This window comes from Prionailurus bengalensis, chromosome C2 (genome assembly GCF_016509475.1).
Source record: "Prionailurus bengalensis isolate Pbe53 chromosome C2, Fcat_Pben_1.1_paternal_pri, whole genome shotgun sequence".
Lineage (NCBI taxonomy): Eukaryota > Metazoa > Chordata > Mammalia > Carnivora > Felidae > Prionailurus > Prionailurus bengalensis.
This window is the reverse complement of record NC_057350.1, coordinates 120,973,538-121,001,270: the sequence shown is the minus strand read 5'-3', so window position 1 is coordinate 121,001,270 and position 27,733 is coordinate 120,973,538. Positions and strand designations below refer to the sequence as shown.

At 36.7% G+C, this 27,733-nt stretch overlaps 1 protein-coding gene across 4 annotated transcripts in view; it reads right to left on the bottom strand.

Annotated features, from left to right (window-relative positions):
* SLC9A9 (solute carrier family 9 member A9) overlaps positions 1–27,733 on the bottom strand; it is a 703,780-nt gene that overhangs the window by 389,912 nt on the left and 286,135 nt on the right. For all 4 annotated transcript variants that reach the window (XM_043595208.1, XM_043595207.1, XM_043595209.1 and 1 more), the window contains one exon: positions 12,460–12,575. In XM_043595208.1, the coding sequence (XP_043451143.1) occupies positions 12,460–12,575 (116 nt within the window). The remainder of the gene's footprint in view (positions 1–12,459; positions 12,576–27,733) is intronic.

Genomic DNA, 27,733 nt, shown 5'->3' with positions numbered 1-27,733 from the left:
TGCAACTTTCAAAGGGCAGCTATTCACAGCAGTGAAAAGACAAATTAAAAAAAAAAGTTTAAGATCCACCCTTTAGGCTCAACTTGCATTTCCATGAAGTAATTATTGCTCAGCTCCTTACCACACAAGGCACACATAATTGGCTAGACGCTAAGACAGGTGTTCATGGAGGGGTGGTGGTAATAACAGGGCATTACAAAAGATCTCCTGGGGTAAGAAGTTGATGAAACTGTGGCATTCTCTTTCCCTACAAATCCTGGGGCTGGTGGATTACCATTATAATTTCTCCCTAAAGGTCTTAATTAACCCTAACATGAACAATTGGGTAATGCAGGTTTCTCAATCTTGGCACTACTGACATTTTGGGCCATATGATTATCTGCTGTGGAGGGCACATTGCTCCATTGTCTTTAATTTATCTATTCAGTTCTTTACTTGGAAAATCATGAATTTTATCTGCCCTTGACCATCCTAAGATTTACTACCAGGTGTTTGTTCAAATTGTCTTCTGACAACTTCAGGAATTTATTCCATGTGTGTATGTTCTGTTTGTTCTGACTGATCTTCCTCTCTCAAGCTGCTGAAAAGTCATGTTGCATTTTTATTTTTCTCTGTTGGCTAATTGAGTATTATATTAAGACTGTTTGTTGGACTATCTTCCAGGATAGCAGTCCTGTAAGTACCATCAAGTAGACCAGTTGTATAGAAACGCTTCAGGCACTTGGAGGAAGCCACCCCCTTAACAGAGACACTAAGTTCAGTCAAGCAGGTCACCCTTTTCCATTACCAAAATCCACATATTCCTACAACTCATCTGACTTTAGCAAAATCAGATAATTGGACTCTATGTTTTTAGCAAAATCAGGTAGATTGGAGAGGGTAATAAAAGGCAAAGAAGCCAAGTTAAGGTCACCCCTTCCCTGGAAGCTACTGTTAACCTTCATGAATTTTTTAGTGACCATAATGTTTACATTAGGACCAAATGATTCATCTCTAAACCTTAGTTTACTCTTTTGTAAAATAAGCGTGTTAGATTAATTCCTAAAGTCTCTTTCTGCAAAAATATCTTACCATTTTATTATTTAAAATCACTCCTTATGTCATCTGAAGCAATGTGTAGAAAATTGGATCCATGGCTAAATAAGATGGCTATAAAAATTTTATAGGGGCACCTGGGTGGCTCAGTCAGTTAAGTGTCCAACTTTGGCTCAGGTCATGATTTTATGGTTCATGGGTTGGAGCCCTGCATTGGGCTCTGTGTTAATGGCTCAGAGCCTGGAGCCTGCTTCAGATTCTGTGTCTCCCTGTCTTTCTGATTCTTCCCCACTCACACACACTCTCTCTCTCAAAAATAAACAAACATTAAAAATAAGTTAAAAAATTATGAGACAATTTGGAAAAGTTACACACACACACACACACACACACACACACACACACAGGAATATTATTCAGCCATAAAAAAGAATGAAATCCTGCCATTTGTGAAAACATGGATGGACCGAGAGGTATTATAATAAGTGAAGCAAGTCAGACAGAGAAACACAAAAACCATATGATTTCACTTATATGTGCAATCTCAAAAACAAGACAAATGAACAAAAAAAAATGCAGAAACAGACCCACAAATACAGAGGAAAAACCGGTGGTTGCTAGAGGTGAGATGGTGAAGTGATGGGCAAAATGGGTGAAGGAAAGGGGGCAGTACAGGATTCCATGTGGAATGAATAAGTCATGGAGATGAAAGGTACACCATAGGGATATAGTCAATAGCACTGTAATAGCATTGAATGGTAACAGATGGTAGTTACACCTGTGGTGAGCATAGCATAATGTATAGAATTGTTGAATCACTATGTCGTACATCTAAAATGAATGTAACATTGTGTGTCAACTATACTTTAATAAAAAGAAAATTAGAGAAATTTGAATGTGGACTAGGTATTAGATGATACCAAAGGACTAAGGAAAATTTTGTAGGTTTGATAATGGCTTCATGGTTACATAAGAACAATGTCCATAACTGTAGAGATGTATATCAAAATACATGTGGATAAAATGACAAAACCTGATATTTGCTTTCATGTATTCCTATCTCCTGCCTATGAAGTTAAATATAAAGTATATTTGTGTTTTATAAAAGTAAAATTACTACATTACACATATTATGCTCCTAACTTTAACCAAGCAAGTCACAAATGAATTTAGTTGGTCAAGGGAGCATTCTACTAACCAACTAGGTAGATTCATTACTATTACCAGGTATTCCATTGGATTACCAGGTAATCCATTACTATTACCAGGAAAATAGGCAAAAATGTGCATGTCGTACTTGCTGATGGTAAAATACCATCCTCATTTTAGTATATCATAAAAATAACAATATAATAATAATAATAATAATAATAATAATAAATATCTCATTTAATCCTCACAAATAACATTTAAAATAAGTCTTACTATCTTCATTTTATATATGGAGAAACTGAGGCTCAAATATGTCCGACAGAATATGAATTTAAACACAGGCCTATCCCACTCCATGGACAATATTCTTAATCAATAGTCAATGACTGTTCTATTTATTCAGTAAATATTTACTATGCCCTGTGCAAACCTCAACAGGATTCTTGTATTTTGAGATCTGTAAATGCTTTCTTAAAGATCTGGTCATTGGGGCGCCTGGGTGGCGCAGTCGGTTAAGCGTCCGACTTCAGCCAGGTCACGATCTCGTGGTCCGTGAGTTCGAGCCCCGCGTCAGGCTCTGGGCTGATGGCTCAGATCCTGGAGCCTGTTTCCGATTCTGTGTCTCCCTCTCTCTCTGCCCCTCCCCCGTTCATGCTCTGTCTCTCTCTGTCCCAAAAATAAATAAACGTTGAAAAAAAATTAAAAAAAAAAAGATTTGGTCATTAAATGTTATTTAACGCTGATGATGATAAAGACAAAACAATGGATCCTATTAAGTACTATATGTATTTTGACTTGCTTAATTGGTGAATTAAACTAATAATTTACATTAACTAGATTTTTAAATTCTAAACTTAATGAAAAGAATTATAAACTGTATTCTCCCACATAGCTACACAGGTAGTTTCTATTTACTCCTTTGAGGTAAATATTTATTTCTCATATCCAGTCTTCCCAATTTAGGGCCATCAAATGTGTCAACATACTTTGAAACAGGGGTAACATAATATAAATGTCAAGTTTCTTGGAACTGTAATAATCTACATAAAACAAAACAATAATGGACATTAAAAAAACAACTCAGAATGTCAGACTTTAGGAATACGTGATTTATGCTTCTACTAAGGAAAAAAAAAACAAATTGAGACATTTGACAGGAATCTATTTAATCTGTTTCTCTCAAGCCAGAGGTTGCGGTATTTATAGTTCTGAATGGCACATACATGATATGAAAATCATACAGAGCTTCACTCTTGTTTCTCTTTGCTTTTTTTTCTGAAGTACGGATGAAACTAGTTTACAGGTTCTTATGTATTGAAGCATAAAAATAAGACTGGAAAAAGAGACTTTAGAAAAAAAAAATTCAGACATATTAGTTCAAAATCATAGGAATAAAGTGCCTGTATTTCACCAAAATGCCATAATCTGTGCAGTGCACTGTATCTACACTTAATTCTTCTACTTGATTTAAAATATTTCTGTGGTATTTTTATTAAGGATCATATTTTTGTGTGGAGTCATAAAATGCTGAACTCATTGTAATAGAGACTAGAATGTTGGTGGCCAGGGGCTGGGAGTGGGGGCAATGGGGAGATGTTGGTTAAAGAATATCAACTTCCAACTATGAGATGAATAAGTTTAGAGCTCCACAATACAGAATATTAACAGTTAACAAAACTATAATGTATACTTGAAAGTTGTTAAAAGAGTAGAACATGAATGTTACCACCACCACACACCCACCCACACGCACACACACACACACACACAGAAAGGGAATTATATGTGGGGATAGAGATGTTGACTAACTTTATTGTGGTAATCATTTTGCGATATATATGATTATCAAATGATCACATTGTACACCTTAAATGTACATATGTTATATTGCAAAAATATCCCAATAAAGCTGGAAAAAAGGATTATATTTTTTGGTTTCACCACTACCATATCTATATTGCTCTAAAATAGTGCTGCCCCACAAAAACATAACATAAACCACATATGTAATTTAAAATTTTCTAGTAACCACATTAAAAAAATAGAAATGGATAAAATTAATTTTGATAGTACATTTTTATTTAAATATTAAATGAATCTTGTAATTTCAAAATGTAATCAATATAAAAGTTATCAATGGGAGATTGTGCTTTTTTTCATATGTCTTTGAATCTAGGGTGTATTTTACACTTAGAGCCCATCAATTTGGTCTAGCCACATTTAAGGTAGCAATATGTGGCTTGTAGCCCTTATAATGGACAGAGCAATTCTTGAGTAAGCCCTATCTGAAGTTACGTAAATCAGGACAACCCGAAATAATTTTCTTGGAAAAAAACAGGACAAGTATATGAGTAAGAATTATTTTCTGGTTTTAAATACTGGACTAATACTTCTGGAGTTCAAAATAGTACAGCTGTATTTGAGTCTCAATGCAGCTGCATTATATAAAATGAAGACATTTTATTCCAAATAGGAAACAGAGAAATTGATGAAGTGAGAAAATGCACAGCCCAAATGCACTTGAATGAGTGGCTTCCTGAAGACCTTGAAAGAAATGTCAGTCCTGTAAATACCAGGATGAGTTTCTGGCATCTTCTGAGTGATTAATACTTAATGTAATGTGCTGAATTTTTCCTTTTCCTAAAGGAAGCTCCTATTGTGGACATCTTCCAACCTAAACAGTAACAATAACAACAACAACACTAGGACCTACACTACTATAAGTGCTTCTGCAAGTCTACAATCTATGGCCTGGTGCTTTCTGGAAAATTTTAAGCTACTGACCAACTGGTGAACAGGGAGAAAGAAATATTGGCTGTAATACTGGACAAGAATAAAGACATATTTTTGTGTTAGTTGAATATATCCTTTTTGGAGGACAGAAACCAACATTGCCACTCAGGTGGAAGTTTAGCTATGTGCTGGGAGTTCCACCCTTATCTTAAGTCACTGTCCCTCTTGTGGTCATGAGACTCCTTATCTCTGAGAGTGATCTGGAAAGCCAGATCAACTGCTTCACATTCCATATTTAAGAAGAGATCCTCTTTCAAGCTCCATACTCTGCTCTAGCAGTTTCTTTTACAAATATATTAATTCATTAATTTAATAAGTATAAATTAAAAACTACATACTAAAACGGAAAATGGGGGAAACCAGAAAAAAAAATCCTTCCTCATAGGGGACAAAAAACAAAGGAAATAAATAGTAGATTAATAGTGATTAGTGCTATACAAGAATGTAAGGCAAGGAAGGGGGTTGATGAGCATCATGATTTGTGGGAAACTATGTGGCAGGGGAGATGGGGTTCAATTTTTGATAGGATGATTAGGGAAGGTCTCATTGAGGTGATATTTGAGCAAAGACCAGAAGAAGGCAAGGAGGGAGAAACAACAAATGCAAATGTGCTGAGGCAGTAACAATACTGATGTGTTCAGGAACAGCACATGGGTACACTGGGACTCCCAAGTGTCTTTATGCACCTTAAAGACCTCTCTGTGTCACTCACTCCATGTAAAGGGACATTTCATACTTATTAATAAAAATCCACTATACTAAATAGTCAAATTTACTAAACTGGGACCCAAGTCAATGATGAACAAGACAGGAGGATAGTATGAGGTCAGAGAGTTCCCTTATGGGCTTTGGACATTTGTAAATTGAGGGATATTAACTAAAGCATCTATTTCCAGTTGTCATATTGTCTTTCCAGTTGTTGTCATTTATCTTTCCTCTCTTCCATCTCCCTACTTTTCCTTATCTAAACACACCTGAAGATAAGCTGGCTGATTGATCAAGTCCTCTAAGTATGTCTCTCCTCCCCTATCCTGCCATTTACCATACATGATCTCTTTGGGGGCTCTGTCTTTAATCATCCACTTTCTGTTAAGTGTTGCTGATGACCTTTACATCATCAGCAGGATCTTAGTGAGAAAAAGAGGAAATTAAATCAAACAATAGTCATATTGTCTTAACTGGAGGTAAACTGAAAATTGGCCAAGGAGAGTCAGAAACATTCAGGAAGAATTAGATTTAAGTCTAAATATGTATCTATAAAGAAAAATATGAATAGTTAATAACACCTGCCTAAGATATAACTAAGGCTAAATGGAAAAGAATTAATTTAAAGAAGGCCAAGAAGAGCCAAACCTGGAGAACATAGGTTCTTTTTCATAAATGAGGGAGTCACAATAATTTAGGCAATAAATGAATAATTGTAAGGTAAGATTAACTAGGTGTTTTAAGGTTGTTGAAGATCTTAAATTGCACCAATTTAGCAGAGTAGGTTCAGTGTGTTTTAATATAACAATTAGTTCCCAGTAAAAGAAGAAAGCTTAAGTATTCCTTTTCACATGTGGATCTCTACTATGTAAGATCTCTAACATTTGCTGAATCAGGGTTTGAGTCCAAGAATGTCTAGGTGGGGGGACTTTGGGTTGACTTTTAACTTTCTTTAAAACAAAAGCTTGTTTAAAAATGAAAACCAATCTTACAGAAATAAGAAACAGGGAATGTTAAAGCTGCAAAGAATTCTAGTCGAAACTTTTCATTTTACAGATGGAAAGTCAGTTTCTTCATCTGTAAAATGAAAGGTTTGGGAGAAATGAGATTGAATATCTTCCACATCCAAGGATGCATAAAATCTAGAAAGGCTAAATGGTGCCCAAAGTTGCACAGCTGGTCTGTGCCAGACTTGGAAAGTAGATTTGGTTCCCGGGATTCTCTTTATGGCTGTGAGTCAATTCTGTATTTTATTTATTTATTTATGTTTTTTTTTAAAAAAATTATTTTTTGATAGAGACAGAGCATGAGTGGGGGAGGGGCAGAGAGAGAGGGAAACACAGAATCCGAAACTGCCTCCAGGCTCTGAGCTTTCAGCACAGAGTCTGACGCGGGGCTCAAACTCACAAACCGCGAGATCATGACCTGAGCTGAAGTTGGACGCTTAACCGACTGGGCACCCCCAATTCTGTATTTTAAAAAGTTTAGTCAGCCCAACTGTTTGACACAATGCAGATAAATATCCATCTTACCAAGTTGGTTTATTTTTCTATTTCAGTCAGTTTTCCTGTGTCCTGGGATATCACCAGCCACAGAAGGAGCAAAGCTTTAACACAACACAATTGTGTTTGGAGCTGGCTGAATCACTCAACAGAATGCAACAAACTTGGCCTTTAGTGTTGGGACCAGGGAACAATGGATGCACTGCTTTTAAGCATGCAGATTTGTGCAAAAATGACATGAAATGGGACCTGACTGTTAAAAGCAAAATGTCCACATATAGACAAAAGAGAACAACCCTAAGTAGCTAGAAATCACTGATGGGTTGAAAATATTTCATCTTGAGTTCATGCTTCCCATGGCTACCAAGGAACTCCTCCATTTCCTTGGGGCTGTGAGAGTATAGCATGAAATCTTCCAGCAATGACTAGTGGCTAGGTCATCTTCAACCATGGAGGTGGAGCAGTCTGTCCCTATACAATGCTCTGGCGCTCTGGTGCTGTAATCTACACCGAGAGTTCCTAATCTGAGACCTCCTTTTATTTCATCTTCTTCCAGGAAGTAAGTCAATATAATGCATTAAAAAATTATTTTTCCTACCTCATACCATAAACAAAATAAAGCAGGTAAAAAAAGTTGGAAAAATATTCGTACCTTATATTATAGACAAAGGTTAACATCCCCAATACATTAAGGGCTTCTAAAACTTGAAAAATAAAGACTAACAACCCTACTGGAAAAAAAATCTTATAAACAGATCATTTTCAGGAAAAAAATACAGATGTCCCTTAAACATATGAACAAATTTTTAACCTTACTCATAATAAAAGAAGTACTAAGTCAAACCAGAGGGAGACACAAATCTTTACCTACTATAAGTAAATAACCAAAACTGTGATAGAATTCTGCATTGACAAAGTGGTGAAGAATACATACTGTCATATGTATCTGGTGTGAATGGAAAATAGTGCAAACTTTATGGAGAGGAATTTGGCATCTAAGAAAATTACAAATGCATTTACCTTTTAACCGGTTTCTAAAACCTATGCCAAAGAAACACTAGCAAAAAGTGACAGGGTATTTATTTTATTTTATTTTTTTTAATTTTTTTTTCAACGTTTATTTATTTTTGGGACAGAGAGAGACAGAGCACGAACGGGGGAGGGGCAGAGAGAGAGGGAGACACAGGATCGGAAACAGGCTCCAGGCTCCGAGCCATCAGCCCAGAGCCCGACGCGGGGCTCGAACTCACGGACCGCGAGATCGTGACCTGGCTGAAGTCGGACGCTTAACCGACTGCGCCACCCAGGCGCCCCAGGGTATTTATTTTAATATTATTAGTTGCAACACCATTCATAATTGCAAAGGACAAGAAAAAACTAAATGTCCACAAATAGACAATGGGTTGAATCATCTGTGGAGTACTCTGCAGTTATAAAAGAGAAAGAGATCTTTACATATTGCAATGGAGGACTCACCAAAACATTGTTAAAGAAGAGTAAGGTGAAGAACCATGTGTATAGTAGCATATAGTAGAGTATGTGTATATTTATGTATTTACTTAGATTAAAAATAGAAGGATAAATGAAAAACTAACCAAAATGGTTGGAAAATTAAGGTAGAGGGGACAGGGATAGAAACTAGATGTCTCTTCTTTGTTCCCATGGTTTTCATTTTGGAATTCTCTAGCTATTTAATCTAATTTCATAACAAAATTATAAAACAGTTTTTAACTAAAATAAAACAAATGAACAGTATTGCATATTCACAATATACAATCTACAGAGGAATTATTTCAAGGCTCTTAAAACAGTAATTTTTAACTGTTCATCACTAGTGAGATACTCAAAAGTTAAAAAGAACCACAGTGAAATCTTAAGCAGTTTTCAATAATCATATTTTTAATAATGTATACTAAAATTTTGAAAATATTTATTTTAAGGAAATAAATTATATTAATGTAATAATAAGAAAAAGTAGGCAGAAGAAAAATAAAAATAAAAATTTAAGGTGGTTAATTAAAATTTCTGTAATCCTAAATTTGGGCTGAAAATATTAATATAAGTTTGTGATATTGTTTCTCCTTTAAAACAAATAAAAATATTTAGAAACAATGACCAATCCAGTAGCAATGAAACCCCCTAGTGCCCAAAATTTTGGTCTATAAATAAATTTCCCTCTTTTCTTTTTAAAATTTTTTTTAAATGTTTACTTATTTTTGAAAGAGAGAGAGAGAGAGAGAGAGAGAGAGAGAGAGACAGAGCATGGGCAGGGAAGGGGCAGAGAGAAACGGAGACACAGAATTCAAAGCAGGCTCCAGGCTCTGAGCTGTCAGAATAAAGCCCAATGCGGGGCTCAAACTCATGAACTGTGAGACTGTGACCTGAACCGAAGCCAGACAGGTGCCCCAGTAAATTTCTCTCTTATAAAGAACCGAGGCTTCTTGGGGAAATGGCTGGTTCCAAGTCAGGGTACAAGAAACACACAAAATAAGGTTGGAACATCTAGTCCTACTCAAAGACAGGAAACCTATGTAAGACCATTGGGGTCATGACAAAAGGATATAGGAGAAACTTGAAGAAGCAACCAGTTGTCAAGTAGGAGTATTCTGAACATCAAAGAGAATGACAGCAATAGATTAAAACACATCAACCATATTAAAATCCATGTGTTGATATAATACTTTAAAAAAGAAAAATCTCTGTGGTCATATGTGGAGGATGCTAAGGAAACAAGTTATTATTTTGAAAATTAGTAAATAAAGGAAAAGAACAAATCATTTATCCTGCTTCCTTGTTCAAATGATATCATGGGGTACTACATAGTTGATCTGGAAAGCTGCTTATTTATAAGAGAGTACCAGCTAATAAATACAAAAGGTAGGATACAATTAGCATACCACCAGTTTGTAACCCCTAATTAATATTGGACTAATTAAGCAGTAACCATCAATGGATACTAAAGGCATTAGCCAAAATGGGGAATGCTAAAAGGTAATGCTTCTCAAATCTTAATGTGCATATGAATCACTTTAGGATACTGTTGAATTCTAGAATCCAATTCAGTAGATCTGAGGTTGAGCCTGAGGTTCTGCATTTGTAATAAGCAAACACATGGTGCCAATACCACTGGTCAGATGGCTATTCTCAAAAAAGACAAAACAGCCCCTGACATTCAGGAGCTGGCCTACTATTATTATCGGGGCTTTGGTGTTCTCCTGCGGAACGTAAAGAATTTCACAGAACAACATCAGACAAGGTCACTCTGTGACCACAATGAATCAAGACAAAAACAGAAATATTGCAGAACTGAGCCACCTGGGTGGCTCAGTTGGTTGAGCATCCAACTCTTGATTTTGGGTCAGACCATGATCCCAGGGTCGTTAGATCAAGCCTGTGGTGGGCTCCATGCTGAGCTTAAGATTCTCTCTTTTTCTCTCTCTCTCTCTCCCTCTGCTCCTCTCCCCCACTCATATATGTGCATTCTCTCTCTAAAACAAAACCCCAAAACAAAAGTAAATGAATAAATAAAACAAAACAATCCAACGACAACAAAACAATAATTTATAATCATGTCTCAACAGAAATAATGAACACTGTCCAAACTAAAAAACTGACCAAACATCTTCCTATCTTAGCTATTCTAAGTGACCACTACTTCTTTACTAATTTTAACTTTAGGCTCAATCCAATCTTTCCTGATTTTAGATAAGACTTATTAAAATGCGCTCTTGCTTCCTGACAGCATCTTATCCAGAGCAAAGCTCCAATTCCTTAAGCCCTCCCTCAAATCACCAAACATATTATGCCTGAGCCTATAACAAGTCTTTTCTAATACCCACTGAGAGGTCCCATGTTTCCTCTGGTGTGAATTTTCTCTCATTATAACATGTAATAAACACATCTTTTTAGCTACAGGTGTGCTCTGGTGGGTTTTGTTGGAATAGCTGTACAACAGTGTGATGAGTCAAGTTGACAGCTGAGTCACTATCACTACGTGATATTTTGCTATAGAAACTCACAACACCACCTACAAAGTAATCTTGCCAAAAAAGATGAACGTGAATCTCATTAAGCCTCTAGATTTAACCATCAGATTTACAAGAAACATGTGCTATAGAGGTATATTTTAAGGAGCCATATTCAATCCAACCACAAGACAAATTGCCTATTTTCCCCCCAACAAATAACTGATGAAAATAAAAGATGGAAGAAGAACATACAAATTAAAAGAGACTCAATACTCAACGCTAATCACTTGTAACATGTAGCCCTTATTTGGCCCTAATTTGTATAAATTATTACACAAACTAATAATGATAATTACAAAAAAGCAATTGGGGATATTTGAAGAGAGACTAGCTCTTTGATAAAATTAAAAAATAATTATAGGGGCACCTGTGTGCCTCAGTCGGTTGAGTGTCTGACTTTGGCTCAGGTCATGATCTCACGGTCTGTGAGTTCAAGCCCTGCTTCAGGCTCTGTGCTGACAGCTCAGAGCCTGGAGCCTGCTTCAGATTCTGTGTCTCCCTCTCTCTCTGCCCCTCCCCCACTCATGCTTTGTCTCTCTCTCTCTCTCTCTCTCTCTCTCTCTCTCTCTCTCTCTGTCAAAAATAAATAAACATTAAAATAATATTTAAAAAAATAATTATAAATATTTTTAGGTTTCATAATGACAATACCATTACAAATATTTACAAATAAATGATACAATATCTGAGGTTTGCTTTAACATAATCCAGTCATTATGAGAGGGAGTGTAGGGGGGGGTGTAGACAAAAATATTGACCATATTTGGTAACTGCTGAAGGGTATATGACAGTTGTTTTTATTATTCTCCCTACTCTTAATATGTTTGAAAAGTTCCATAGTAAACAATTTTTTGAAAATATTTTTTACTTTAAATTCAATAGGTCATTTTTGAAAGAAGACAAGTTGGAGAAAAAAATAACTCCTATAGCTCAAAATGGCTATATATCCTAGAAAAATAAGCTATAATGAATTTTAAATTCTGAAATTCCTACTACTGAAATTGCTTTCAGATCCATTTTTTGAAAGCTATTAGAATATTCGCCTGTTTCTTTTCTTTCTTTTTCTTCTTTTTTTTTTTTAATGACTTACAGATATGTCAACTACAATTGAAAAGGAATAGGAATTATTATGATGTAGACTTGGGTGAAGGACTTTAGAGAAACATTTAATATAAATGTTTGATTCATAAAAACACACACACACACACACACACACACACACAACATACGATTTGAGCAATTACCTGGATCTGTAGCAGACATCAGTGAACCAAAAAACAAACAGTCGGTGAAATGGAAGTCTCCATTTTTCAACTGGCCAGCATATACCATAGCTTTCACAAAGCCATACATAATTAACCTGTTGAAGAGAAAAATAAGATCTTCAAACATCAAGCTGAATCCTGTGCAAACCCACGCTATCATTGCTAACCTTCTAATGTGCTTCCTGAATAAACATCATTCACAAATTACTACCATTCTGCCAATTCATGGTCATGCTAGCTCTCAGTACATTGCTGGGATTTCTTGACTATGAAAGACACTTTCACCAAATATCCCCACTCATTCACCTGGCAAAAGGTAACAATATTTTCTAGTATATTTCAATGAAAATAAATAAATCTCAAGAATATAAAAAATAATCTGTCAAATATGTCATAGCAAATTATGCCCACAAATACAGCAGCTGGATTAACATCTGTACATGGATTGCTTTTCAGTTTTCATTGTTTTATGTGGTAGGGGTGTCTGAAAAGTGTTCAAATTTCAAGTCTGTCACTGGAATGAGAAGGATATTGGTCACACACAGCACACTCAGTCCAGCCAGTTACTCTATAATATATGGGTCTCTACTAGTGCTAGTGTCAGGACACTTCCACACTGGGTAGAAAATCACTGTTAGGTTAGAGCTCTTGTAACTTCAATACACTGCTGAAAAATGAATCCTGAAAGGTTTATGTTTTGATCTTCCAAGGATAGCCATTCTTTTCATGAGATTATAAAAGGTTTATAAGTTTACCAAACCCATACCATGGAACAGAGATTGTCTATATTGATCATCATTTGCCACCCCATAATTTTTAAATTGTATTCAATTACTTAACTGACTGATTTTTTCCAGCATCATACTAGAGGAAATACAGAGATTGGTGAACTGGGCCACAGTAAAATCACAGTAAGTGACTCTGACAGTCCTTAGAAACTATATACCCTTACACTAACAGATGGATGTTTAAATATTCACATGCATTGAAAGTTAATTTCTTGAAAAATGTTCTAAGGTTGTGAGCTTGGCTAAAAAGCCTAGAAATCAGATATCAGAAATTATAATGTTAATGAGAATGCAGATGTTTCAAAATATTTTAAGAAAAAAAATTCTTCATTAGAAAATATTCAGACACATCTGCATTTGAATCCAGGTTCAACCACTCACTAGCTGTATGGTTTTAGGATATTAATAAAACTTTCTGAGCCTTAATATCCTTACTAATGAATTTGTGGTAACAATAATAGTTGGCCCATAGAATTGTTTTAAGAATTACCTGACACAATATACATTTGGTTTCTGGCACAGAGCAAATTCCCAATGAGGTTATTATTATTGCCAATAATATTTATCAAAATATATAATATTTACTTACTATTTCTATTTTTTCACACGCTTTAACTAATTTAATCCACACATTAGTCCTATAAGGAATGTACGTACTATTTGCATTTTATAGATAAGAAAACTGAACACAGTATCATCAGGTAACTTGCTCAAAGTGACACAGGAATTAAGTTTTGCAACCTAGAAGCGAACTGTGTGGAATTGGCTCCTGAGTCTATAATAATATTGGTTAAATGAACAGATATGTATTTTACTTTATATATTATCCCATATAATATATTCACAATTACCCTATTAGGTGGTTGTTCTAGGTTGTATGAAGGCACAACAATGGAATATCCCTAAGAACTTGAAAATAAGTTGAACTAGTAAGACAACTCATAATGGGTTTGAACAGAGAGGGCCAATATTACTGTGAAGAGTGTGGACTGCAGTAGGGAAGGCTGAAGGCATTAACATATCTGAAACAGGCTGTGTCATGGGACATAGCAATGGTTGCTGGGAAGAAGCAAATCCAAGAGGTCTCAATCATGGCAGCTTACTCACACTTATGCTGGGAAGGGTATTCTGCCAGTTACTAGGGCATGCAGTCTCTTAACATATAGGGTAGCTTCATTCAGTTTGCTCGTTTAATAGACATTTATTATTTAACCCCTACTATGTGTCAGGTTTCATGCTAGGTGCTTAGGGTACATCAGTGAATGAAACAAATATCCCTGCCCTTATGAAGCATACATTTTAGCAGGATAGACAGTAATAAAAAAATAATAATAAATTCAAATTATATTTGTTAATTATATCACTCTCTGAATTGGAATCTACAAGTGTGATCAACCTGGGACATTCTGGACAGTTACAACATTCATGGGAATGCTCTTCAATAGTCATCCCTTCAACCTCTTCTGGTGTTCACCCAACTTCACCACCCTTTCTCATTGGAGCTATACTTCAAATATTGAGCATCAAAAGGCTCTAGAATACTGTAAACTTCATGACCTGTGACTATATTTCTAAATCCTGTGCCCATTAGTTAATTTTACAGGTTGGAAATCTAGGTTTAGAATTAAAATAACTTGTCTCATATTGCATAGAAGCCATTAGATTAGGTAAAATAAAAAATATATGCTACACAGTCTTGGCAATATTACATAGAAACTAGAAACCTCATATACTATTGAATGAAATGAATAAAAGTCTTAACTAAAGTATTAATTTTTTATATTCTATAGCTTATTAAATTGTTTCCTACAGATTTATGCCCAAATTAATCAAATATACACCAAAGGTGTATATTCAGATTATTTCAGATTTGTTATTTGTAAGAGTAAAAACTTCAAAGCATCCTAACTGTCCAGTCACTAAATTACAAAACACATATATCTGAGTTAACATGCGAATGATAATACTATGTACAAGACTAAATATTGACATATAAAAGCAAATTGATAAAGTAAATTATAAAGTGGTAATAAATAATTTCTAATTTTATAAAAATTGAACATACTTAGGCACACATATAAACAAAAAAAGACCAGAATTATATAGACTAGAATGTTAATAGTAGTTATATAATGGAATTAAATGTGACTACTTTTCTTTTTGCTTTTCTGTATTCTTCCAGTTCTTTAAAAAAATAGTAATAATAAAAATAAATAGCAACAGGGGCACCTGGGTGGCTCAGTCGGTTAGGTGTCCGACTTCGGCTCAGGTCATGATCTCTCGGTCCGTGAGTTTGAGCCCCGCGTCGGGCTCTGTGCTGACAGCTCAGAGCCTGGAGCCTGTTTCAGATTCTGTGTCTCCCTATCTCTCTGACCCTCCCCCATTCATGCTCTGTTTCTCTCTGTCTCAAAAATAAATAAACGTTAGAAAAATTAAAAAAAAAATAGCAACATACATTAGTGAGTGCTATTATATAACATAATAGGCATTCATCTGTCATTTAATCCTCAAAATTTTATGAATTAGGTGCTGTGGTTATTATTTTTTACAAATGAGAAAATTAGGTCAGAGAAGTTAAAAAGCTTGCCTAAGTTCACAGAAGTTAGCTCTCAAGAGACCTGGATTTTAACCCAGGCAGTTGGATGCCAAAGCCTACATCCTTAGCTGCCATCTTTATAAAGCTTTTGAATTGCTTTGAAATCAGGAGAGACACACATAACTGTTCACGCACCCACCCTCCCCACCTCCACACACACCCTTACACACATGATTCGTTTATTTACTCCAAATCAATTCTGGGACATAAAGTAACTATAATTCTAATAGCTTACTTGAGATAACACCAAAAAAGGAGAGAAATAAAGTCCAGTTCAGTACAAGCTCGATAATAATAACAATGGTCATCATCGCTGGTAATTATAACAATCCAATAACTAGTGTGCATATACTATTGCCACACCCTCCTTTATAAATGGGAGCTATTGTCATTGATGCTACATTATTATTAATAAAAACTAGTTACAACTATATTAATTGGGAAGCTAAAAAAAAAATGAAACCATTAGCAACCACCATGTTCTCACAGGATGGTGTATTCTATCAGCACTTCACAGGAAGTATTTCAGATGGCTCAGGATACAGGAGAGATGTGGTTTGATGGGAAGAGAGAATCTGTTAAAGTCCAATGCATACAGTGCTGTGAAGATGGGAGACCTGAGTAAGATGTTCCCCAGGGGTCAATCTGTGGTTAGTGACAGCCTGGGTGACAGGGATGGGCAGAAGCAGAAGTGACTCATAAAAACCAGAAATGTTGATAATTTGATTTTAACAAATAATCCACTTAGCGCTACTATTCTTTGAAATGCAAAGTGCTTGTGCTATGAAGGATACAATGGTAGAAGTCCATAATGCTCTCAAAGAGTAGAGTATTACAGGATGGCAGCCATGTCACTGATACTCATAGAAAGCATTGGGCAAAAGAAAATTTGGAGAAATGCCCAGCATAATACCCCACACACTCACTTTATTATTTATGATGTGTGTATTGGTTTAACATTTCATAAGCCTATTTTATACTATTAAATTTCCACATCTACAGATGTGTGAAAATGTTTCAGAACAAAAAGTTCCAGAAGGCTCAAGTGCTGTGATGACTTTTAAGTATGCCATCTTTATCTCTCCCAGTATTTTAAAGAAAGAATATATCTTCTTCTTTTTACCAAAAAAAAAAAAAGTATTGATCAAGCAACGAATAGATCAACTGGAAAAGGCAGTTTTTTGAACTGCTAGAGATAAACTGGGAGAATTGTCAGTTTGGAGATGCAGCTGTGTGGACCACTCTCATTAGGTGCTGGAAGAGTCACATCCCTGCTGGTGAAAGCGTGTGAAACAGGCCACTGCATGAAGCTCACTCTGGCAGTGGGAAACCCAGAACCAACAGCTATGGAAGCTATATGAAGGTTACAATCTACCATCTACATTTCTGATTTCTATACCCACACACTTTCCTTTAGATAAGTATCTTTCCCTAGCTATCTGTTCACATTTTATGGATGCTTTGTATCTCACATTTTCTTTTTTTTCCAGAGTATGCATTCAAAAGCAATATCCCATTGGAGAACTCATAATTTCTTGGAGGGGGGCTTTATTGAAATATAGTTAAGATATAAGAATGTATAAGCTTAAGGTATACAATGTCATGATTCAATGTATGTATATATTGCAAAATGATTAGCCAATAAAGTTAGATAACATATCCATCACCTCACAAGTATATTATTTGTGTGTGGTGATAAATTTTAAGATCTACTCTCTTACTAGCTTTCGAATATTCAATATGGTATTATCAACTATAGTCACCATGCTGTGCATTACATCCCCAGAACTTACTCATCTTATTAACTGTAAGTTTGTACCTTTTAATCATCTCCACTCACTTCTTCCACCCCCGACTCCCTGCTCCTGGCAACCACCAATCTGCTCTCTGTTTCTATGAAGAAAATGAATAATTTCTTAATGCTAGGCTACATGGGGTTGGGAGGATATTCTAGCCAAATTCATTTATTCATTCACCCATGCATTCATTAATTTGCGCATTGACTCATTCATAAAACAAAAAAATTATCCAAAGATATAATTCCTCCTCTGAGGGAGCTTACATTTTATTAGAAGAGCCAGACATTTAATAGCTAATTTATAATTATTTTATTAGTATTGTGCCTAAGTCTTATGGGAAGAAGTATAGTTTGCACATGTGCACATTTCTGTAGCTGCGGAACATAACAGGGGGACGTTGTTTTATGGAAGAGATCACAGGTTCAACTTTAGAAATGTTGAAATTAAGCAGCCAGTGAGACTGGTACACAGGTTTGGATCTCAACAAGGGATTGGCTCAGGACACAGATTTGAGAGCAGACACAGTGTGGTGTATGTTACTGCAGCCGTGGGTGTGCATGAAAGTCCAAAGAGAACATAAAGTGGAAGAGGTATATGATGGATGTGTGGGCCCAGCCTTTGAAGATGAGATAGAGACAATGAAGCAGCCAGCAGAGGACAAGGATAAGTCAGAGATGTGAATGGAAATCTAGTAGAGTGTCATAGGAGTCAAGGGAAGAAAGTGTTTCAAGAAGAGCATTGATAAATAGGGTTGAATGTTGCCAACAGGACCATTTATTTAGTGTCATTAGGAGTGTGGAAGCTCATGTGAGATTTGAATGGGTTGAAAAGCCTATGGAAAATGAGCAATTAAGACAGGCAACATACTCCACTATTCTGAGAAGTTTGACTACAAGTGAAGCCAGGTCTGTCTCCAGACAAAGAAGGGGTTTGCAGTGAGACTTGATCATAAACAGGTGAGGAAGAAGTTGTGAAGAAGCTCACATCTCATGGTGGCTCACAAACAGGGGACACAAAACAGCAATTCTGCTTTGTCAAGATTATTGGCATGAGGTGATGAGCCTGACTTTGGGTGGAATTATATGGGCTTTAGAGAGTCTGTAGGATGGTAGGCTCCTATAGGTGTCAAGCAGATGATTCTCCTCTTCTGTCACTGTTTTGTCATTTTACCAAGTCCTATGAGAAATGCAAAGATAAGCCAGACATGATTTACATCCTCAGGAAAAAGACACAGGTCACCTGCATAAGCAGAGCACAGAGTTCCTGGAAGAGATGCAGATCAAGTGCATTGAGTTCATAGAGGAGAAGAAGCTGTCTTTACTTGGGGACTCAGGATAGGCTTTGAGAGGAAAGTAGCATATCTGCTGAACCTGAAATATACATTCAAGTAACGAAACTACCAGCAGTGTTTCATCAATATGTGGGATGCCCCGACTACTTATTTTTTTCCCCAGAATTCAAAACCTTTACCCCTGAAGGTGGTTTGTTCTTTAATCAGTACAGAATGCAATGTGCAAACAAATGAAGCCCTTCCTTTGAAAATCCAGGGAACCATCTGCCATCTGTCACTCACTGTAGAAAAGAGTGGAAAAGGCCTGTCCTGACTAAGCTGTGACTCCACCTCCGGTTTTCACTTTAGAATTCAGTACAGGCTGCTCTGCTTCAAGAAGCCCTTGAAACCTGCAGCTCTGTTGTATCTGAAGCAGGTACTCAGATCTCACAGTGCTATATGGCCCCTTTGGCCCATTCCACTTTCCCCACCAATCTCAAGACTTTGTTCCTTCTGTTTCATTGAAGGTTGGGGAGAAGAAGAAATGAAAAAGTAACTTCAGTGGCTTGTGGGCATATTAAAAGTGCCTGCCCTTAATCCCTTCTTCTCTCAAAGGGTTGGAAGGAGACAGGTTTTAGAGGAAGAGGAAGCCTGCATTCAATTTTTCTGTGCCTAAGTGGAAAGAGGAAGCTGGTTAGGTAATGGGATGGTGGTTGAGGGAAGGAGAGCAATGAGGGGAGGGCTCATTGTCAGGAGCATAAGTGTGTGTGTTGAGGTTGGGAAATTCTATACTTAGGACATCTGGCCACTCAAAAATTTTGTTTGCAACAGCCATCACCGGAACAACCACACTCCTACAGTTTTTTTTTTCCTATCTCTGGCCTCTATTCTCTTCTTAGCTGCCACGCACCCCATGAAAACTTGACTTTTCTCAAGTCACCTATTTGTCATTGAATAGTGGGCTCTCTGGCCCCGAGATTTTAATAAAACTTTGGTAGGAATACAAAGTGGAGAAGGAAAGAGGGAACAAATATCTGAATACTTGTTGAGTACCTACTCTATGCCAGGCCCCATGTTAGTGCATTTTATATATTTTTCAACACACACACACACACACACCCCAGCTAGGCAGCCATCATGATTCTTATTTTATAAACAAGAAAACCCAACAAGTAATAGAAGTGAAATTTAAATACGGGTTCCTTTCTACTTTTTACTATTGGATACTAAGTAGAAAATTTAAGATATATTTGCCAACAAGTAATAGAAGTGAAATTTAAATACGGGTTCCTTTCTACTTTTTACTATTGGATACTAAGTAGAAAATTTAAGATATATTTGCCTTGGCTTCACAAATTTAACAAGTCAGTTACTATATACTCTTTGTTCCTGATAGAATGCCTTTGACATAATATTATATTGGGAGTAGCTCTTTAAGAGTTAGGAGTGGCCTGGGAGACCTTCCTTTTAGGCATTTAGTCAGGCTGTAAAAGGGTATGGAAAGCACGTGCTTTCTGTGATTTTTCCTTTAAGCCAGTTCTATATCTGGCTTCCTGTGAGCCTGAAGTGGCCACCACATTTTTTCAAGAATGGAAAGACTGCAGAGAAGAGGTTGTGATGAACTACACTGCTCTTTAATCATGGCTAAGGATCTTGGATCTTGGGTCCCTTGAAGCAAAATCAAGTGAGTTCATTTCCCAAATACTCCACTGTCCATCTGCCTGTCAACTTGCCACCTTACTGGGCCTTTCCTGGAGGATTCACTCACCCATGAATTTTTGTGACAATTTCTGCTCCCATAGCAACTTATGCAATTGCCTGAAGAGAATCAATTCCCCCTTCTGTAAAGTACTTCAAGATTCACAGAAGAAGTGTGATATAAATCCCAAACTTGAATGTGGAATGGGCATAAATTGCAATGTTGACCTGTACTAACAGGTAGAAATCTACTGAAAGATGAACAAAACACAGGTAAGAGCTTAACTGTGCATCCTGATTGTGTATCTACTCATATCTACTATCTGGGAGTATGCTGGCTCATTCAGGGGTGAAAGGGGATCACTTTTGAGAAAATCTGAAAGGAGCAATGAGGGCTGTGCAGAACTTAGCCACACTTACTCAATGACAGCCTGCACCAGCAATCTGGGATATGTAGTAGAATTCTCTGAGTAACTTGAGTTCCTCACTTCTCTCTACTCCCAGGTCATCCAGCCTTCTCCTTTCAGAAAACCATGCTTAGTGCCCCCTGGATATAATCACTGCTCTCTTTCCTCTATTCTTCTATCAACTTGTATCCCCACTGTTCCTCTGGTGTGATTTACCAAGCTCTCTCCTTTATTTCATTAGGGTCTTAAATTCTAGCCATGCATTCTTTGTGTCCACCTTACCTGAATAATTTGAAGAGAACACATCCAGGCTGTTCTGCCTTTTTCCCTCTGTGTTCCAAGCTCCATTCTACACACATATTACCCAGCCTTGCTAGATCCCAAAAGTTACAAAGATGAATCAGATGTGGCTTCTGCCCTCTAGGAGCTCACAGCTCAGGAGGAGGAATAAGTCATGTGTATAAATGACTGGACTACTACGTGAAAAACTGTAGATTCAGTAAGAAAGCTAAAGGTACAGTGAAATGGATTTCAAAGGAGGAAGGGAGAAGATGGGCTGGGGGAAGAAGGTATTGGAGATAAATATTTCTTGAAAGGCAGATGGGGTCAGACCTGAGTTGTGGTAGAAGAAGAAAGAGGGATAGTCACCACAGGAAAAGGTAACATGGGCCAACAAAACAAGCAGTAACACATGAGGTATTCACAGTGAAGGTTGGATAATTCAATGTGATGAATTCTTCCACTATGTATTGTTATATGGTCTAATTCAATGGTTCTCAAATTTTGCTACATATCAGCATTACATAGAAAGCTTTGAAAATCATGATGCCCAGGATAAATCCCAGACCAAGTATATCAGAATCTCTGTGGATGGAACCCATGCATCCATATTTTTAAAAGTTCTTCCATTGTTCTGATAAGTAGCTAGGATTGAGAACAAGTATTCTAAATCACTACATCTTGTCTCTAATGTCCAGACCAATCATCTGGGGATCAGCAGGTCTGCAGTAGGATCTGGGATTCTGCATTTTTAATGAGCCCCTAGATGGAGTCAATGCTGCTGATCCCAGGCCATGCTTTGAGTAGGCAACTCTAAATGAGAACCCTGTTAACTAAGTAAAATATCTCAGCCATCTCTGTGCATTCTAGCTCTGATGGTAAACTCCTTAATATGGCAGCACTTTGAATTCATCAATAGAGTTTGTCTGAGATGCAGTTAGATTACAGGTCCACATACAGAAAGCACATAATACCTACTGCTTGGTGGCTTGGTATCCCTGTTATGTATGGATGAAAGACAAGGATTACTGGACAGCATGTGAGGATTCAAGGGGCTATTAGTTCTCGGCTCCAATTTGGAACTCCTTGTAGAAGAAAATGAAAATGGGATAGGGGCCAGAGAGTGAAAGGATGTCTTACCCACTAAAATGTAAAATTTAACAGACGTTTATTATGCCTGTGATCTGTAGCTCCACAGAGACTTTTTTCCCTAGGTACAGAGATCCACCTTTCCCTGCCACAGGGAAAGTGCCATGATTGTTTTGGTCTCATCTGAGGCTGGTAACTGCAAAGTCCTACCAAGTGTTCAAAAGTGGTGAAGGGAATACTCAACCTTTTCTTTTTAAATATTTTTTAAAAATTCTAGCATAAATTGCATATTTGTTAAGAGCAGTTATTTTGCTGGTTATATAAAACAACAGGTTTCTTTGCTTTGGGATGAACTACGTCAACTCAGAAGTTCTGACTGGCAGTACAAAGGTGTGTATATACACACGTACATACATATAATTTTTATTAATAACAAGAAGCTTGCACAAAATATCTCAAAGTATAAAATTCATCCAGTCTGAAGTAGCAAGAGAGGCGCTTGTTGCCCTGCACATGTGGGCTCTTGGCCACTACTTTTCACTTCAAAGACACAAGTACAATTGTTACCTCATTTACTCTCACCTTTCCTGAAAGGTGGATAAAATCAAGATCCATTATTCTCCTTTCACAGATGAAGAACTGTCACAAGGACCTTAGAGGCCTACCTACCACCTTATAGCCTTTGCTCTGTTGTTTTTCCTCAAGTGTGAAACTGAAACGCTGGTTGGAATCAGTTGTTTAAATCAGGGGGAAGAAAACTTAAAATTTATTTAACACAGAATACCTATTTAAAAATCTAGAAACCAAGGGGCACCTGGGTGGCTTAGTTGGTTAAGTGACCAACTTTTTGATTTTGGCTCAGGTCATGATCTCATTGTTTGTGAGTTTGAGTCCCACGTCAAGCTCTGAACTGACAGAATAGAGCCTGCTTGGGATTCTCTCTCCCTCTCTCCCTCTCTCTCTCACCCTCCCCACCAAAAAATAAATATATAAAATTGAAAAAAAGTCATTAAAAAATATGCAAACCATGATCCATCCAAGTTAATGACTTGGTAAAAATTATATTGAACTTGGCTGGTAGCAAGACAGGACTGGAATGCCAATTTTCTTCTAAAGAGATTTTGCCAAAACTGGTAATTTTCACAGATTCTCTGCTGCCTGGAATTTTAGCAAAGGGAATAAAACTTGTGATTCGAATGTAACTTGCTAATCTATAATTCCCAGAAAATTTCCCATCCCTTTTCATACTCCCTAAAGCATGTTTATGTTCTTCAATTCTACCATTTGGAACCCTAAAGCCAATGGCTGGTTGCAATAAAATGTAAATAACAAGAAAATGCAACTCTCTGGATTTTTCCCCATTCAGATCAATTTTCCAGCAAGTAGAAAGCTCATAAATAATGCAGATGTTTAAAACATATTTAGCTCAAATTAAGATGCTACACTATTTACTGTTTGATGACTTTAAGATATATCATCATTATTGATGACAAGATAGAATGGAGAACTTATCTTCTGAGTGATGAAAATCAAATATTAATTCCTTGCTCTGATTCTTCTTTTTCAATCATTTCAATACATTTTCAATAACTTTTTGATCTAGAATGGAAATTTAAAATGGCCAGTTTTGCTTATGATGCATGTAATACAATTTATTACTTGAAATTCCTTTGTAGTTGTAAAGTGAACTTCTTTTGTAACATTTCGAATAACTTTTCAGAGCAGACAGACTGTTCTTACGGGCTTCTCTTCCAATAACAGGGTTTACCCACTATATAAATATAGAAGAAATTACCAAAATTCTCTTTAGAGACCAAAATAATAAAATATTTACTACCGTAGTTATTCCCTCATAGATCCTGAGCTTTGAGACCATTACTCCAGCAACACCACCCAGCAACACAAGTATCTGCTAAAGAAGGTCATTTGGTTTATTAAATCTTATTACTCTCGAGTGTCCCTGACATAATATTAACTGACGATACTCCAGGGCTATATGTACATGGGGTCATCCTTACCAATCTATGCAAACATTTCTGACAATCACTCAGTCATCTGATCTACACAACACCAGAAAATTAATATAACTTACTCTTCACCTGTGCCTTACTTCCTATCTACTAATCCCCATCCACTTGACCTATGGACTGGCTTTACACTACTATATATTAAACTGAAATGTAGACAGTTCTTCATGTCCCCATGTGATTTGAGTTGAATGGACTTTGAATTTAGCTGTAAGACAGAAGCTGGTGGAGTGAACCATCTGTAGATGAGGGCCAGGTAAATTGGCCAATAGTTAATGATTTCATTTCTTAACAACTTTATTCCTCTGGAGAACAAAGCACCTGTTATTACCAAGTATGATTTCATCTTTAAGGACATAACACAGAAGGAATATGTGTCTTCTTGTTTTTAAAAATGAGGTTCAGAGGAAGAGGATGTAATCAAGTTGATTTAGTCAGCCATACAATATATTTTTAATTAGTGCCTACTATATGCCCAGCACCTGATAGGGTTCTGTGTATAAAATGGAAAAACAGGTAATGGGCAGCCTGCTCAGGTATGTAGAGATAAAACAGACTGTTAAGATTTAGCATGGTAAGTGCCTCTGCCAATTTCTAGCTCTTTGACCAGAGGCAAGTTCCCTATTTCATCATTTCCTCAGTTTCCTTGTCCATAAAGTGAGCATAACAATAGTCATTGTGTTATTACCACTGCTGAATGATCCAAGGGGTTCCTTAGTTCTTCCAGCTATCATTTTTGTTGGTAAACACAAAAGGTCATTTAGTATTAACCTCTGTTTCAGAGAACCAGTGAATTGAGAAAGGCTCAAATTTGGAGCTTTCAAGAGAAGCCTTTAATAAATTGTTTTCAACACAGAAACATATGTTTTCATCTAGTTCACTATAGAAAGTTGATGCAACATAATTGGAAAGAGATTATCCTTTAAATAATTCTTGATACTTGATCTGTTGTGGCAGGCATCAAAGAGACCACCTTCATGGCAACTATGGTTAATGAAGGTGTACTGCCCATTTGAAAGTTGCTAAGAGAGTAGATCTTAAAAATTCTCATCACAAGAAAAAAAGTTGGTATCCATGTATGGTGATGAATGTTAAGTAGACTTATTGTGGTAATAATTTTACAATATATGCAAATATTGAATCATTATGTTGTAATGAAATTAATATTATATGTTAATTATACCTCAGTAAAAGAAGACAGAAGACGGCAGCAAAACAAAAGCAAGAAAGAAAAAGACAAAAACAAAAAACACCCCAAAAGACAAAAAAAAACCCAACCCAATGACACCAATTTTTCTAATACTACAACATCTAATCTCAGGTCTCCTTGAAGAAAGTAGTCAAGGAACCAAGCAGAAGGTGGTGAAGGCAAATTTTCCAGGAAGTCACAAATAGCTTACTTGGTGTAGTCACCTGCATACTAAAAATATTCAAACAAATATTACTAAATTCCCGACCCAGTGAAGTGAAAAGAGAAAATAATAAAAAGACAGATCTATGGCAACATAAGTAGTAGAGATAAGAGACCTAGATCAATGGAAGCATATTTTGCAGACTTTGAGACATACTAATTCCACTCTATTCAACATTGGACAGATCTCAGCTAAAATAGTTTCTCGTTCAAAACAACCATTTGGAAAAACAAAAACAAAAACAAAACAAAAACCAACCAACCAACCAACCAAACAAACAAACAAAGAAAAAAACAACCATTTGGAAAATGCCTCCTATCATACTAAGGGGTTAGAAATATGTTAGATGGATTAGAGGTGTAGAGCTGGGTTTGGTACCTGACAGAAGGCCAACAAGCAACATGGCACCCAGAGTTCAGAACTGGAAGGTGGTCAGGGCACCTGAATGGCTCAGTTGGTTAAATGTCTGACTCTTGATTTAGGCTCAGGTCATGATCTCGTGGTTCATGGGTTCAAGCCCCACATCAGGCTCCATGCTGACAGTGCAGAGCCTGCTTGGGATTCTGTCTCCCCCTCTCTCTATCCCTCCCCCACTCGCTCTGTATCTAGCCTTCAAAATAAATAAATAAACATTAAAAAAATAACTGGAAGGTGGTCATAAGGGAGAAAGAGGACTTAATATGCTCCCTCAGAAAGCCAGGGGGAAAAAAAGGAGGGAGTGGAGAGTGGACATTACAAAGAGTTAGATTAGCTTACTGAAAAACTGTCCAAAAAATAGTTGGAAATGCACTATTGGAGGTGGTTAGTTTCCTTCCCCGGAGCAATTTAATCATCCCTTAAGTGTTCTATAAAAAGAATAATGGTTTACGCTATTAAAAAATACAGGTATACTTGAGGGACTGAACTTGGGGGAATGGAACTAAATGACTTTTAAGGTGATTTCAAACTTTCAAAATTTATGATTTTGTAAAAATCTGAAGGACAAAATCAAAGCAAAGACCAAGAGACAAGATGAGAAACTTTGTAATTGACAATATTTTCTACAATTTAATCAGTTATCAAAGTAAAAATAAAGACAGTTTGACAGGACCTAAAACTGGTGCCAGGAATTGATTATATTAACCAGCACTCTTTTCCTAACTTGACAGTAGTTTCTTCACAAATGCTTGGTTTGGGATTAGAGTGAGAACAGATGAAGCTATCCCTGCCTATGTCAAATACCTCAACCTTCTCAGGAGATAGGAAGAGGAATTCATAAAACTCCTTTAAACTCCTCAAGACTGGGAAACAACTCATTTTGCTCCCCAGATAACACTAAACATGATGTCTAGCAGCCTCTCTATCATATATAATACCTAGACTCCTATTCTGGCCCATAGGCACCTCAAAAATCACCAGCTCTGAGCCCAAACATAGGATCTTATCCAGAATCCAGATGTTATTCCAGTGTCTCTTTTCTTAGCTAAGGCATCAATTCCCACTCAGAAAACTGTAGGTCATCGTGGACACATCTCTACCTTCTCACTGCCCTCCTCCCCATATGCGGTCCATCACTAAACTATTTTATCTCTTGAAATGGTTTCAAATACATCCACTATCTAGTCCAGGCTAACAGCACATCTCCTCTAGATATTTCTATGTCTGCTAAAATTGTGTCATTGTATCCCTTCACTTTCCACCAAAGTGTAGCCAGAGTAACTTAAAAATACAAATCTGACCATGTATCTCCATGCTCCAAACTTTTTCACGACTTCCCAATTGCTCTTAGATTATTGCCAAAATCCTTATGGGTGATTATTCTTTTCCAGATCCATTCTCCATCCTTTCCGCCCTGCTCTGTGTCTCAAGAGGCTGATTTGTATAGACTGCTTCAATGGGCTCCCTTATT